The sequence below is a fragment of the Chlorocebus sabaeus genome, chromosome 5 (assembly GCF_047675955.1).
Source record: "Chlorocebus sabaeus isolate Y175 chromosome 5, mChlSab1.0.hap1, whole genome shotgun sequence".
Classification (NCBI taxonomy): domain Eukaryota; kingdom Metazoa; phylum Chordata; class Mammalia; order Primates; family Cercopithecidae; genus Chlorocebus; species Chlorocebus sabaeus.
The window spans coordinates 22,698,987-22,714,118 of record NC_132908.1 but is presented as its reverse complement, the minus strand read 5'-3'; the positions used below and the strand labels follow the sequence as shown (position 1 = coordinate 22,714,118).

The window sequence follows — 15,132 nt, the reverse complement described above, 5'->3', positions numbered from 1 at the left end:
CAAAGAGCAAAATACTGAACATCATCTATCGTGCCATATTATATGATTATAAATAACACAGAAACCTTATCTAATTATTTAATTATAGTCAGTGAGTGATCACCACTGCTACACAACAGCTACCAGGCATTGTCAATAACTTACCAGATTTGCTTAATGCTTGTGGACCAACAGAGCTGGAGCCCCACGTGGATGTGCTGGATGCCGCAGCAATGGGTTCCCCCCAGCTGGGACCACTGTCTATGGGCTTACCCCATGCTGAAGTACCATTATCCACAGTTGTGGCTGGAGTAGAAGGCTCCCCCCAGGGCTCACCCCAGCCTTTAGAAAGTGTGGGAAAAGAAGTCATCAGCATAGAAGGTAAGGAGGTGCAGTGGAATAAGGGACAATAAAGAATACTTAGGGACCAAGGATGAAGAACCTCATGTTTATGTACAGAATAATGATACTGTGATAGGCAAAAAGATGGCATCGTTTTATGTTAAAAAAAAAAAAAAAAGACAAACTATTTCCCATTAATATAACTATAAGGTGAGAATTTTTTAAACTTTTTTCATAATTACCCTCTAGGCATAGAGCTGATTTTTGCATAGTTATGGGAAACCACTCTCCTTTGAGCATCAATTTAATTCCTGAAAAAGTCAAGTCATTCTAAACCAAACCTTGTGAACTGGAGCAGGTGATAAGCTGGGTGACAGTGTATGTATAACATTTGTACCAGCTGGGTACAGTAGCTGATGCCTGTAATCCCAGCACTTTGGGAGGCCGAGGCAGGTGGATCAGCTGAGGTCAGGATTTTGAGACCAGCCTGGGCAACATGGCAAAACCTGGTCTCTACTAAAAATACAAAGATTAGCTGGGCATAGTGGCACACATCTGTAGTCCCAGCTACTCAGGAAGCTGAGACAGAAGAATTGCTTGAACCTGGGAGGTGGAGGCTGCAGTGAGCCAAGATCATGCCACTGCACTCCAGCCTAGGTGACAGAGCAAGACTCCATCTCCCCCCACCCAAAAAAAAAAAAAATTGTGGCACAAGTGTACCCCTTCCACACCACATACACTGGAAAAACAACGTACTACCCAGCTAACAATAATGGGTCACCTACTTTTAACACATGCTGAACAATCCTTATTTTAAAATCTGAAGCATTAGGCTGAGGTTGTCCAAAGCAAAAAAAAAAAAAAAAAAAAACACCACTACCACAACAAAAACAAAGCCATAAACGTTTCATTAAGAAAAAATAAAAGCCAACAGGCTTCATCTTAGATACATACTTCTTCCTTTTAAGAATCAAACCTAAATTAATCCAACAAACTATACTTAGACTGAAAAAAAAAAAAAAAAATTAGGCGCCGAAAAGTTAGCTCATGAAAGCACTCCCATATCCACTTCCAATGAGACTATTAAGTCAATAAAATTTTTATTAACAAAGACAATGTAGCCAATCACACTTAATGAAAATGTTGTCGGGATAATTTGCAGAGATAGGAATTAGTTCATTGTAAGAGAGGAAAGTAAGGATATACTAGAAAGGTATTATCAAACATTTTTAATACACAAACATATATACTGTATCTAAGTAGAGCTGGATTTCTCACCTACTTAAAAAAAATCCCTTCTAGAGCCAAATATAGTACCTAACGTTTAGAGAGTACTGTATTTATGAGATACCTGTTTTATTTCTGGAGATATTTTAGTCAAATAATAAAACCACAAGGCCTAACTCAAAACAACTTAGAGAAGTGTACAGCATTTCCACTTGACCGCCCTTGTCCAATTCACCTTCTGTTGCATTTCTAATAGAGAATGAAGTGTGCAGGACTCAAACAACACTGCCAAAAGTGGAGCTCTGTTCTCTGGTGGTAAACATCACCCCTATAATTTTCTTCAAGTTGCTTCTGGATTACAGTAAGGAACAGCCTTTATGTACATATCCAAGCACTTTGTTATACAAATCTTATAACAACAGTAAGTTAAAATAAGGCTTGATTTCATAAAATAGAAACTTACCAGAGCCACTGCTTGCCTCTTTGTTTGAGATGGCACTTGCAGGCGTTAGCAGCTGATGTACCTGTGCTTGCTGGTCTGAACGGCTGTTGCCATTTGGGACGTTTTTGTTCCACATGTTCACATTTTTGTAGTTGTATTTGCTTGGATCTCCCCAAGCTGAAGTTCCATCATCAATCTCCATTTTGCGACGTATAGATTCTGGGGATGGTTCCTCCCAGCCTGTGGGTTCTTCTTCTTTTGTTGGGGCTGGTATAGGTCCCCCCAGCCAGCCTGTACCAGGAGGTTTGCCTGTAGCTGGTGGGATTCCCCAAGATCCAACAATGTCTTGTTGCTTGTTCCAGTCTGGAGAACTGACTGGCTTTGACGAATCTCCCCAACCTAGAGACTGATTAGACTTTGGAGGGTCTCCCCATCCCTGGGAAGGAGTAGGTTTAGAAGATTCATCCCATCCTGATGAATTATTTGGATTTATGTTGTTTCCCCAAGTAAAAGAACTAGTTTTACCAAGTTCGTTCCAACCGGAAACGGACCTGTCGCTGTCACTACCTCCTGAGCTGGATTTCTTATTGGCCTCACCCCAATGGTTACTCCTTGAAGTTTCTCCCCAGTTATCACTGGCAGAAACAGACCACCCTTGGCTTGATTTCTGTCCATCACCCCATCCCTGTTTGTTCTTTTGCGAGTCATTCCATGCAGCCTTCTCCTCTTTGCAATTCCCCCACTGATTGCTCTTGACCATTCCTGTAGCAGCAGAATCATCTTCCCACCCCCCCTGGCAGTTTGAGCCTTTGGAATCTCCCCACCTCAGAGCAGGTTTGGGATCGCCCCACCCTGATACAGATGAGGTATCATTACTATTAGGGCTAGTCTTATCTATACATGCCCCTGAGTTAAAAGTCTGTGTTGCAGAGCTTCCCCAGGCCTCTGTCCCATTGTCAGTCTTTCGTTCCCCTCTAGGTGATGTTTCTGTATCCCAGGCAGTATTCTGCTTAATAGGAGTCTGTCCCCAACCAGAGTTGGACAGGACACGTGGATCTAAGTCAGTTCTGTTTACAATGCTTTGGAGTAATGTGTGCTGATCAATTTTTCTTCTGTCTCTACTCTGACTTTCTCCAGTTCCTTTTTCCTCAAGGCGTCCAGTGCTTTCTGTACTACCATCGCTCTCCACTGTACCTCCTGTTTTGGCCCACACACTGCTTTGCTCATTTGTCTGAGATGTGGCAGAACCCTGATCCTCTTCCTCAGTAGATTTCCATCCATTTGTAAACTTCTTACCATTGCCATTTGCACTGTCATTGGAATGCTGATTGCTAGGCAGTTTGTTCCACTCACCGCTGGGTAAATTAGTGCCAGTGTTTTGTGCAGGGGTTCCCCATCCTCTTCGACTTCCTCCAGAATTCGCGCCATTTCCACTTCCCCATGATGCACTCTGGGAATTTGCTGCACCAGATTCCCACACACCACCTCCTTTGTTTGTGTTAACTTGAAAGTTAGTGCCCATAGGCCCATTTACGCCAGGCTGCATTAGAGTTGCATTCACAGTGTCACCATTAGCTTGGCCATTAGGGCCTGAACATTTGTCTCCAGAGTAATTAGAACCATAGGCACCCCATGTAGTACCATAAGAGCCTCCACTTTTTGACTCTCCATTGCTAAGGTGAGAAAGGGAAGTGCCATTCATACCTGATGGAGCCTGCATCTGAGGATGATTCATTGTGCTCACACGCCAGGCCCCTGTATTACTACTAGGCAGCTCATTATTCTGCACTGAACCGGAGTTTGGTAAACTAGAGGTCATAAAGTTAGTAGTGTTATTTGGTCCAGTCATTTCAGTGGTAATATTCTGAGGTTGACCACTGAATGAAACCTTCTGTGTACCACTTACTTCAGATTCACAAGTTTCCTGAAGGCTTCCCCAGGTACCATGGGTAGAACCACCACTCACTTTAGAGTTAATACTCTGATTGTTAGGCATCTGGCCTATAGTACTGCACTGAATATTGATGCCAGAACTACCACTCCCTACAGGCCCTTTTAGGGCAAGTCCATTGTTCTCTAATACTGGCCAGGCACCATGGTTGCTAGCTGAATTCAAAGTGCTTGGATTTAACCCTCCATTTGATGAAGAACTTACAGTGCCCCAAGCATTCATTCTATTGTTGCTACTTTCAGATTTGCTTTCAGGAGCATCCACAGAGACCTGACATGTGCTTATTATGGCTCCATGGGAAAAACCCCATGGCCCAGTACTACTTCCATGGCCCACATTATTGCTGCTGCTACCAACTACAAACTTGTTTTGGGAACCAAGTCCAGTGCTATTCCGAAGGCCATCTTTTTCACCACCTGTGTTCCCTGAAGCCATGATAGTGATGTTTCTTTCCGACTCAGAACTGCAGGCAGAATCAGCATCCATACATTCTGAAGCCAACTCCGAATCACTGCCAGGGACTGAGGGCCATGCTTCTTTTTCCGACAAGTCACTTACAACAGCATTCTTACAGTTTGTGCTAGAATCGCTTGTAGAAGACACAAGTCCCCGCTGGGAATTTTCATAATGGGATCCTGAAGTACTGTGGTTTATATCTAGGATAAAGGAGAAGTACAACTATTTATAAAAAGTGTTAGGCCATTTCAAAATGACACTAAAATTTAAGAAAAATGACGAATATGTTATAAATAAACGTGGCTCCTCAAATTTAACAATGGTAGAATGGTTACAAGGGCACTGGTTATCTTCTAGCCACCAACTTTCCATGTTCAACTGATATTATCCCAAGATCCTAGAGGACACAACAGCCCCTTGATAAATACTTGCTGAATGAATACACTGTTAACATGTCAGCAAATAAAAGAATTTTGGAGTCAAGAAGGTCTAGGAGGCAGCTACACATTAGGATAACAGAACAACCCAGGTGTAGAAGCCTGACATGGAAAGATGGGTAAGGAGAAGTGAATAGCCAAAATTTGATAAAATGTATCAGAAATATTTTTCCACCCTGTTTTCTACTATAGCTTTTCCAAACAACTGTTTTGGGCATTGTAACAAGTTTATAATTTTTTTGTTGCTGTTGTTGAGAAAGAGTCTCGCTTTGTCACTCAGACTGGAGTGCAGTGGCCGGATCTCAGCTCACTGCAAGCTCCGCCTCCTGGGTTCACGCCATTCTCCTGCCTCAGCCTCCCGAGTAGATGGGACTACAGGCACCCGCCACCTCGCCCGGCTAGGTTTTTGTATTTTTTAGTAGAGACGGGGTTTCACCGTGTTAGCCAGGATGGTCTCGATCTCCTGACCTTGTGATCCGCCCGTCTCAGCCTCCCAAAGTGCTGGGATTACAGGCTTGAGCCACCGCGCCCGGCAATTTTTTTTTTTTTTTTTTTTTGAGATGGAGTCTCACTCTGTGCCCAGGCTGGAGTGCAGTGGTGCAATCTCAGTTCACTGCGAGCTTCGCCTCCCGGGTTCATGCCATTCTCCTGCCTCAGCCTCCCGAGTAGCTGGGACTACAGGCGCCGCTATCATGTCCGGCTAATTTTTTTTTTGTATTTTTAGTAGAGACGGGGTTTCATCGTGTTAGCCAGGATGGTCTCGATCTCCTGACCTCATGATCTGCCCGCCTTGGCCTCCCAAAGTGCTGGGATTACAGGCGTGAGCCACTGTGCCCAGCCACAAGTTTATAAAAATTTTTAAGAATGGTAAGAATTTGAAAGCTTTTATCATTACATTCCATTTCATTAGTATCCATCTTCAACCTGAAATATTACATCCAAGTAACAGTATTTTCAGTTCAACTTCCTCTCATAAAATTTTCTTAATTTACCTTCCTAACCACATTTATATAAAAGGACAGAAAAGTAATGGTTGTTATGCTGAAGATCACAGAATTATTATGATCTCAAAAAATCAACTGCTGACACTGGAGCCATTTGATGACCAGTCATACAATCCTATAATCTTGGACTTCCTGCTATGTATTACTATCTAGCTATTTTACCACAGGTAGGGTGGTTCTAGCGCTTCTGATAGTTCCCCATATTCTTAACTCTCACTTGGTTTAAGGATCTAGTAGGTAGACATTCCTCAGAGGCATTAACCTGCATAAGCCATGTGCATTTCAACTGCCTTGAGGGGCAGGTTATATTGCAGTTTTCTACTAAAGTACCAATCAGAATCACATGTAGTGCTTTTAAATATACATGTTCAAGGCAATGTCCCAGACCTAATGAGCCAACCTTCAGGGGTTGTAGGCCTAGGAGATAAACAGAAGTCACTATTAAGGTGATTTGCTAAAATGGAAAATCAGATTCAATTTGCATCATTTTCTCTCAAAGCACAATCATTAAGCAGCAAAAGATGATGAGCTGGAAAGAGTCTGGAAAAGTGACTGGAGAGAGACCAGAAATGATATAAATTCATCAAATAATATACTTTAAAGTTCCATAGATGACTCTAATTTCCACTCCCTGTTTAAGAATCATTTCTTTAATGATTCCTAAAGCTGCCAAAGAAGATTTGCCATCTTTCAGTGCCCATGAGAATTTCTCATGAAATAAAGGGTAACAGTAAGTCAGACTCACTGGGTATAAGCAAATCAACACACTAACATCTGCACTGGCACCATCAACAAATGTTTGGCATTCAGGACTATGTCTGACAACTTTCTGTGCACTTTTATCACCGAATCCTTATAGCTACCCTAGAGGATAGGCATTACCTTCACTTGCAGATGACAAAACTGAGGTTCACAGGTTAATTTATGGAAAATTAAGTGAGAAAGGCAGGATTCATCAGAATCCTTCATAAAGCAAGGTGCCTAAGAACGTAGACAGGACTCTAGAGACACCCAGATTCAAGTCTGAACTCTGTATGACCAAATCTGCAAAACCAGAATATAAACAATACTTCTTAACCTGGTTCTTTTGTTAATTGTATCATATGTAAAGCATTAAGCTCAGTGCTGGCTGCAAATAGGTACCTTGTTAGGGTCAATTTGACATAGTGATTAACAGCACAGATTGGGTAGCCAGAATGCACGGGTTTAAGAGACACTCCTACCATTTACTAGCTGTGTGACCACAGTAAGATCCTCAATCTCTGTGCCTAGTTTCATCTCTGAAGTAGAAATAGTATTAGTACCAGGCCAGGCACAATGGCTCACCCCTGTAATCCCAGCACTTTGGGAGGCCACGGTGGGTGGATCGCGAGGTCTGGAGTTCGAGACCATCCTGGCCAACATGGTGAAACCCTGTCTCTACTAAAACTACAAAAAATGAGCCGGATGTAGTGGTGGGCCCCTGTAGTCCCAGCTACTCGGGAGGCTGAGGCAGGAGAATCGCTTGAACGGCGGAGGTGGCAGAAGTTGTTGCAGTGAGCCGAGATGGCGCCACTGCACTCCAGCCTAACGACAGAGTGAGACTCCGTCTCAAAAAAAAAAAAAAAAAGAAACAGTATTAGTATCAATCTCACACAACTGTGGTGTGGATTATTAAAACTGTACTGGCCAGGCGCGGTGGCTCACGCCTATAATCCCAGCACTTTAGGGGGCCAAGGTAGGTGGATCACAAAGTCAGGCGATGTTAATCATCCTGGCTAACATGGTGAAACCCCGTCTCTACTAAAAATACAAAAAAATTAGCCGGGTGTGGTGGTGGGTGCCTGCAGTCCCAGCTACTCAGGAGGCTGAGGCAGAATGGCGTGAACCTGGGAGGCAGAGCTTGCAGTGAGCCAAGATCGCCCTACTGCACTCCAGCCTGGGCAATAGAGCATGGCTCTGTCTCAACAACAACAACAACAACAACAACAAAAAAAGGTACTCTGTACTATATCTGATCCATATTAGGTGCTTAATAAATGAGGTCTATTATCACTGATAAATGCATGCTAATGATTATCATCTTTTAGTCCTATCTCCAAAGCATGTTTTTCATTCCACCACGACTCCCTTATGAAGAACAAAGTGAGAAATCATATAACTTCCTTACTTAAAATTTCCACTTAGATACCTAAATATTCTACCTTAGATACCTTATCTTAGATATCTTAGATATTCTGAAAGCAGAATCTTCTAATTCTGGATTTACACTCCAACAGAGTGTAAACTCCTCTCCTCCCAAAGGGGGCAAAAACTGCTTCTTTAAAAGTTTTTCTCATCTCAGTAAGTTTCCTAAAACCTAGAATTTATCTTCTATTCCTCCCTGTGCACAGCAAATCCAAAACAACATCAAGTTTAAAATCTATACACCTTTTCTCCAAATCTAAGACAGTCCAGCCCTTGTCACTTTCTTTTCCTGAACTACTGCAAACGTATTTCTGCTGCCACTATTTGCATGCATAAGAGTGTGTGTGTGTGTGTGGCCACTTTCATAAAGCAGCAGTAAGAAAACAAGATTGGCCATCGAAAACAAAACTACCCAAATGGAAAATAAGAAATGGATCCAGAATTCAAGAGTGAAACACCAGAAGCATTCCCATAATGACAAGAAAAAGACAAAAATACTAGTCATCAATACTACTATTCGGTCCAGTGTTAGAACTACTAACTGAAAAAATATGACTCAAAAATGGGAGGTAAAGATAATAGAGGCAAAAAAGATCAACATGAAAAAACAATTTCCTTTCTACATGCCAAAAATAATCCAGGAGAAAATGTTGATGGGGAAAGATCTTAATCATTAAGAGCCATAAAGTAACTGGAATAAAGCTAGCAAAAATATTTAAAGTTGTATATGATTATATTTTATTGCAGGCCATAGAAGACACTTGAAAGTAAAGACACTTGTTACTGGATATGAAGATGTAACAATGCTCTAAGTTTAATTCAATTATAAGAAATTGCTAACAAGAGTCTGTAAAAAATGATTATAAGTGATTTAAAAATTCTGTAAAGCAAATGGGAGAGTAATCCTCTAAAAGATTTCAAAAAGAAGAGGTTGTGAAGAAGAGAATCTGCATTATCAGGAAATAGTTGAACAGCACTGTACTGCCAGACAGCACTTTGACTGAACAGAAAAAGTAACCCAGAAACAGATCCAAGTATATGTCAAAGATACTATTTCAAGGATTAGCATTTTAAATCAGTGGGGAAAGGGGATATTCAGTACTTGAAAACTTTTTAAAATGAGATAATATATTTTAAAGAATCCCAAATGATTAAAACATTAAAAGATGAAACCATGAAGCTATCAATGAATAAGTATTTTTTATACATAAACCATATGTGACAGATTTCACTGTTAATGTTAGAATACATCAAAAGTAAAGCAAAAAAGCAAACACTTGAATATATTCTGGAAATGAGTTCTATCACCTTTAATGTTAGTGAAAAATGTTCTCAGATTCTGGTCATGACCTGGTTTGGTGGCTAAGTTTGTCTTTTAAAATATTATTAACTAAAATCCCATTTTTAATCTAGAAGCCACTTGATCAAAACCTAAATTAAAGATTATTTTAAAAATTGGGTTACCAATGGTGAGTTACAAGGCATTCTGGGTTATAAAAAAGGTTTTAGTTTAGGGAAAAAAAATTCGTTTGGCATTCTAGCTCATGCCTGTAATCCCAGCACTTTGGTAGGCCGAGGCGGCAGTACTGGTTGGGTCCAGGAGTGAGACCATCCTGGGCAACCTAGCAATATCCCATCTCTACAAAAAATAAAAAAATCAGCTGGGCGTGGTGGCATACACCTGGAGTCCCAGCTCCTTGAGAGGCTGAGGCAGAAGGATCGCTTGAGCCTGGGAGGTTGAGGCTGTAGTGAGTTGTGACTATGCCACTGCACTCAGCCTAGGTGACAGAGCTAGAGTCTGTCTCAAAATGAATAAATAAATAAAAATAAATAAAAGGTGTTGGCTGGGCACAGTGGCTCACTCCTGTAATCTCAGCACTTTGAGAGGCTGAGGCAGGTGGATCAACTGAGGTCAAGAGCCTGGGGCCAGCCAGGCCAACAGAGTGAAACCCCATCTCTACTAAAAATATAAAAATTAGCCGGGCATGCAGCAGGCACCTATAATCCCAGCTACTCAGGAGGCTGAGGAAGGAGAATCACTTGAACCCAGGAGGCGGTGGTTGCAGTGAGTCGAGATCATGCCACTGCACTCCAGCCTGGGCATTATATAAGAGTGAAACTCCATCTCAAAACAACAACAACAACAACAAAAACAAAATGTATTGCAGGGGATGGGAACAGACACTATTATAACGGAAAGGGTAAAAAGAACAGGATTCCTCAGGAATCATTACTAATATGTTTCAGAGTCAGAGATTATTTCAGATTTGGAAGAAGTCAGATAATTTATTTTGCTTATAGACACACAAGACCCAGTGCTGTAAATGATCTGGAAGATAAACATAGAGAAGCATCATTAAGTAGAGTATTATCACTCAGCTTTTCCAGGAAATAATGAGAAATAGTAAATCTCTGTGCTAGTGGGAAGAAAGGGGGCGGCTGAGTTTTACTGAGTGTAATGTAAAATGTTTATACACTGCAATGCTGTAGGCAAACTTAGATTTGGAAGGTTGCGCGTTATTTAGAAATATTTGAAATCCAAAGTATCATTAACATCCTACTTTCATACAAAATGCCCACAGAAGTGTGATCACCAACAGTACCACACTAAAAAAACATAAATAAATAATCGTACATAATAGAACATCTATCCAAAAAAAAAATCAAAGAGGTTATGTGGGGGCTGAACAAAGACTGGTGATAATTCTAGTGACATAAAAAAACAGCATCGGCTGGGCGTGGCAGCTCAGGCCTGTGATCCCAGCACTTTGGGAGGCCTAGGTGGGCAGATCACCTGAGGTCAGGAGTTCGAGACCAGCCTGGCCAACATGGTGAAACCCCGTCTCTACTAAAAATACAAAAATTAGCTGGGCATGGTGGTGGGCGCTTGTAATCTCAGCTACTTAGGAGGCCAAAGCAGGAGAATTGCTTGAACCCGGGAGGCGGAGGTTGCAGTGAGCCGAGATCGTGCCACTGCACTCCAGCCTGGGCAACAGAGCGAGACTCTGTTTCAAAAGAAAAGAAAAGAAAAAAGAAAAGAAACAGCATCACTTATTCAGGAAGAATTTAGATCCATGGACATTCAAATATTTTTCTTCTAAATATACAGCATCTAACAAACAAAACAGTTAAATATTTATTTTCTACCTTAAAGACTTTCAATTTCACCAGAAAGGGAAGAGCTTCAAAAGTAAATATTTATGTTTTACAATGTTTCCAAGGAGTATGAGAGAGATGGTACCACTGGGAATACGAGAAAACCTTAGATGCACAATTTCAAATCACTCTTTTTTTTTTAAATGGAGTCTGGCTCTGTCACCCAGGCTGGAGTGCAGTGGTGCGATCTTGGCTCACTGTAAGCTCTACCTCCTAGGTTCACGCCACTCTCCTGCCTCAGCCTCCCGAGTAGCTGGGACTACAGGCGCCTGCCACCGTGCCTGGCTAATTTTGTTCTTTGTATTTTTAGTAGAGACGGGGTTTCACCATGTTAGCCACAATGGTCTCGATCTCCTGACCTCGTGATCTGCCTGCCTTGGCCTCCCAAAGTGCTGGGATTACAGGTGTGAGCCACCACGCCTGGCCTCAGATCACTCTTAAGTACAAAATTCAACATGTCTCTTCTGGTTATTCTTGCCTTTGATTCAGGGTTTGGCAAACTTGTTCTACACTGGTCCAGTTAAACATTTCAGGCCTTGCAGGCCAGATGGTCTGTGAAAACTATTTAACTCTGCCATTGTAGCTTGAAAGCAGCCCACAGACGATATGTAAATGAATGGGTGTGGGTATCTCCCAATAAAGCTGGACTAAAATAGGCCCAAATCTCTGTTCCAGAATAAAAAAGACAAATGTAATATCACAACCAAATGCAATGCATGAATCATGACTGGCTTCTGGTTTGAGAGATGGGGTGAAGGTGACAGGGAGATGGATACAAAAGACTTTCTTGGGGATGTTGCTCTAGACCAGATGGTGAACACCTCAACCAGGGCAACTGGTAGCAGCAGTATCAAGGGGGGAGACGGAAAAGTGGAAGGTATTTAAGAGTTAAAATTGGCTGGGCGCGGTGGCTCACGTCTGTTATCCCAGCACTTTGGGAGGCTGAGGTAGGCGGATCACGAGGTCAGGAGATCGAGACCATCCTGGCTAACATGGTGAAACCCTGTCTCTACTAAAAATACAAAAAATTAGCCAGGCGTAGTGGCACGCGCCTGTAATCCCAGTTACTCGGGAGGCTGAGGCAGGAAAATGGCGTGAACCCAGGAGTCAGAGCTTGCAGTGAGCCGAGATCGCGCCACTGCACTCCAGCCTGGGCGACAGAGTGAGACTCCATCTCAAAAAAAAAAAAAAAAAAAAAAAAAAAAAGAGTTAAAATCAGCAGAGTACAGTAACCCTGTGAGACATACAGGAGAGGGAAGAGTAAAGCATGATTTCAAGGTTTCTAGATGGGCGACTGGATGAATGGAGCGGCAACTATTTGAGCAAAGGAATGCAGGAGGAGGAAGTGGTATGGGGGCAACACAAAGAGTTCAAGTTTGGACATAATGAGTTTTGAGGGGCCCAACGTCAACTGAAGACTTCCAGAAGAGGACCTAAAATATGGAGAGATCTGAAACAAGGCCTTGGGAGGGAACAAAAAGGTTTGCATTTGACATTCAGAAGATCAGTGACTTCAGCAATAGAGTTATTTTAGTCAAGTGAGCAGAAGCCAGATTATGAGACACTGAGGTGATACATTAAAGACTGCAAGTACAGACCATTCCTTCAATAATACTGAAAGGCGGGAGGGAGAAATTCTGTAATAGCCTCAAAAGACTATGGGGATTTTGCCAGGCATGGTGGCTCACGCCTCTAATCCCAGCAGTTTCGGAGGCCAAGGCAGGCAGACAGCTTGAGCTCAGGAGTTCAAGATCAGCCTGGGCAACATGGCAAAATCCTGTCTCTCTACAAACCACACAAAAATTCACCAGGCGTGGTGGCAAACGTCTGTAGTCCCAGCTACTCAGGGAGACTGACTGAAGTGGGAGGATCATTTGAGCTGGGAGGTTGAGGCTGTAGTGAGCCGTGTTCATGCCACTGCACTCCAGCCTGGGTGACAAAGTGAGACCCTGTCTCCTCAAAAAAAAAAAAAAAAAAAAAAGAAAGAAAGAAAGAAAGAAAAAAAAAAAGAGTATGGAGACTTAACGAAATTTTTTTTTAAGGATAGAGAAGATATGAGTTTGTTTATCATCCAAGGGGAAGGTGCAAGTTCCAAGCAAGCAGAAGCTGCAAGACAGCAAGGATGTACACCGTGCTAAAAGCCCAATGCAAGAGCACAGATGGATGGAATGGACAGCATTTTAACCTTTAAACATTTCCAGAAACTTTAATGTTAACATTTTTGGTTAAAACATCCCAATTACTGGTCATTCACCATTATGCCTCAAATGTCTTCTTCTTTAAAAAAAATAACTATTTCAAAAATAGAAAAGTCCATAAAAGAGTAATATAAAATATACCCATACACCTTAAAAAATACATTACTAGTATGGCAGAAAAAACTCGTATTCTCTCTCTTTCCTTCCCCAGTGGGTATACCAGTGGTAATCATTCATGTAAATCTTTATATCTTACTACATTTGAATTCATCCCCTAAGCAATACATAGTGTTCTATATGCTTTATATTTTACATAAACGCTAGCATACTCTGAACAAGCAAGCAATACATTCTTGGGACCACTAGCAAAAATGTGGACACAAACTATTAGAAGATATTGTTGTTGTTCTTTTACTTAGTGATAATGGTATTGTGGTTGTACAGGAGACTATGCTTATTCTTAGGATAATTACCTGTGAAGTATTAAAGTTGAAGTGTCAGTGTTTGCAACTTACTTTTAAGTGGTTCAACAATAATGTGCACATGTATGCATACATGAGACAGAGAAAGAGATGTATGTCAAGATGGGACAATGTTAACCACCACCAGATTTGGGTGGAGGGTATATGAGTGTTCACGATTCTAGTCTTCTTAACTTTTCTGTATGGATCATGTCAGGTGGATAAAAAATGGGATATAACACTTTGGCCTATAAGAACAATATTGCTCCTGTTGAGCCTACTGGTCCCCCCAAAGCCTTCACTCTCACTACATGGTTTGTGGGCCCCCATATTAAAGAGTTATTTCACCCCTTTGGGTTCTAAGTGGTCAACTGCAAAAAAGAGGTCTCAAGTCTCAAATTAAACCATCAATAAATGTCTAAGGCACAGCCCCAAACTGGCAGCCCAGGGCTAGTCTGCAGAGTTGTCTAGTTTGACTAGCACAGGATTCTAAAAAAATTAAAAACGAGAACATAAAAAAGCCAAATACAAATTGATCAAACAAAACAAAACAAAACAAAAAACCAAGCTAACATTACGCTTCCCCAATTCTGAACTACATGTAGTTCACAACAAAGAATGCTCATGTTTCTGGGCTACTGTGCACGCTGTTTATACTATCTAGTACCCGGTTCTTCACTGGCCTCTAGGCTACTTCCTAATCTGTAAAATGAAGATGATACTATCTACTCTGTAAAAGAAGCATTAAGTAAGTTAGCAGTGTGTGGGCACAGTAAGCACTCCATAAGGATTAGCCACTATATCGTTATTAATATTAATAACTTGGTAGGAGCTGGATATACCTAACTCATAAGAAGCCTTCACTGACTCTCCTGGTCTATTTTGCAAGCTAAAGTTTCTATTACCAATCCTAGTAACACCTAGAAAGATGTTTTAATGTAAATATGTAAAATATGCTGGTAAGTGGGGATTCACAAATTTTTTGAGAGAAAAAAATACAAATCTGGCTCTTCTTTGGAATGCCTTGGCTTCATCATCTGCATTTTCTAGTTGTTTTTTGAGATTGAATCCAGGCTTCAGTTAGATTGCTGCACCCTCCTCACTTCCAACTTAGCCTCCACATCAATGCAGTCCACCCTGGTAAAATTCTTTTAGAAACAGGCAGGATGTTTTTCCTTCTCAGCCTTTTTTTGAAGACTTCTTCCTATGCCCACACCTGAGGCCTTCTTCTCATCTGAACGCACACTTGTAACACTTTTGATATTTTTGACTCAGAGTTATTTTTGAGAAGCAAGATTCTTACACTTTTGTTG

The 15,132-nt window shown here is 41.5% G+C and overlaps 1 protein-coding gene across 10 annotated transcripts in view; it reads right to left on the bottom strand.

Annotated features, from left to right (window-relative positions):
- Nucleotides 1-15,132, bottom strand: part of TNRC6A (trinucleotide repeat containing adaptor 6A) — a 213,948-nt gene that overhangs the window by 33,376 nt on the left and 165,440 nt on the right. For 9 of the 10 annotated variants that reach the window (XM_037989740.2, XM_037989737.2, XM_073015245.1 and 6 more), the window contains 2 exons: nucleotides 2,012-4,597; nucleotides 145-321 (listed from right to left, as the gene is read on the bottom strand). In XM_037989740.2, the coding sequence (XP_037845668.2) occupies nucleotides 145-321; nucleotides 2,012-4,597 (2,763 nt within the window). The remainder of the gene's footprint in view (nucleotides 1-144; nucleotides 322-2,011; nucleotides 4,598-15,132) is intronic. The other variant, XM_073015247.1, reaches the window with a different exon arrangement.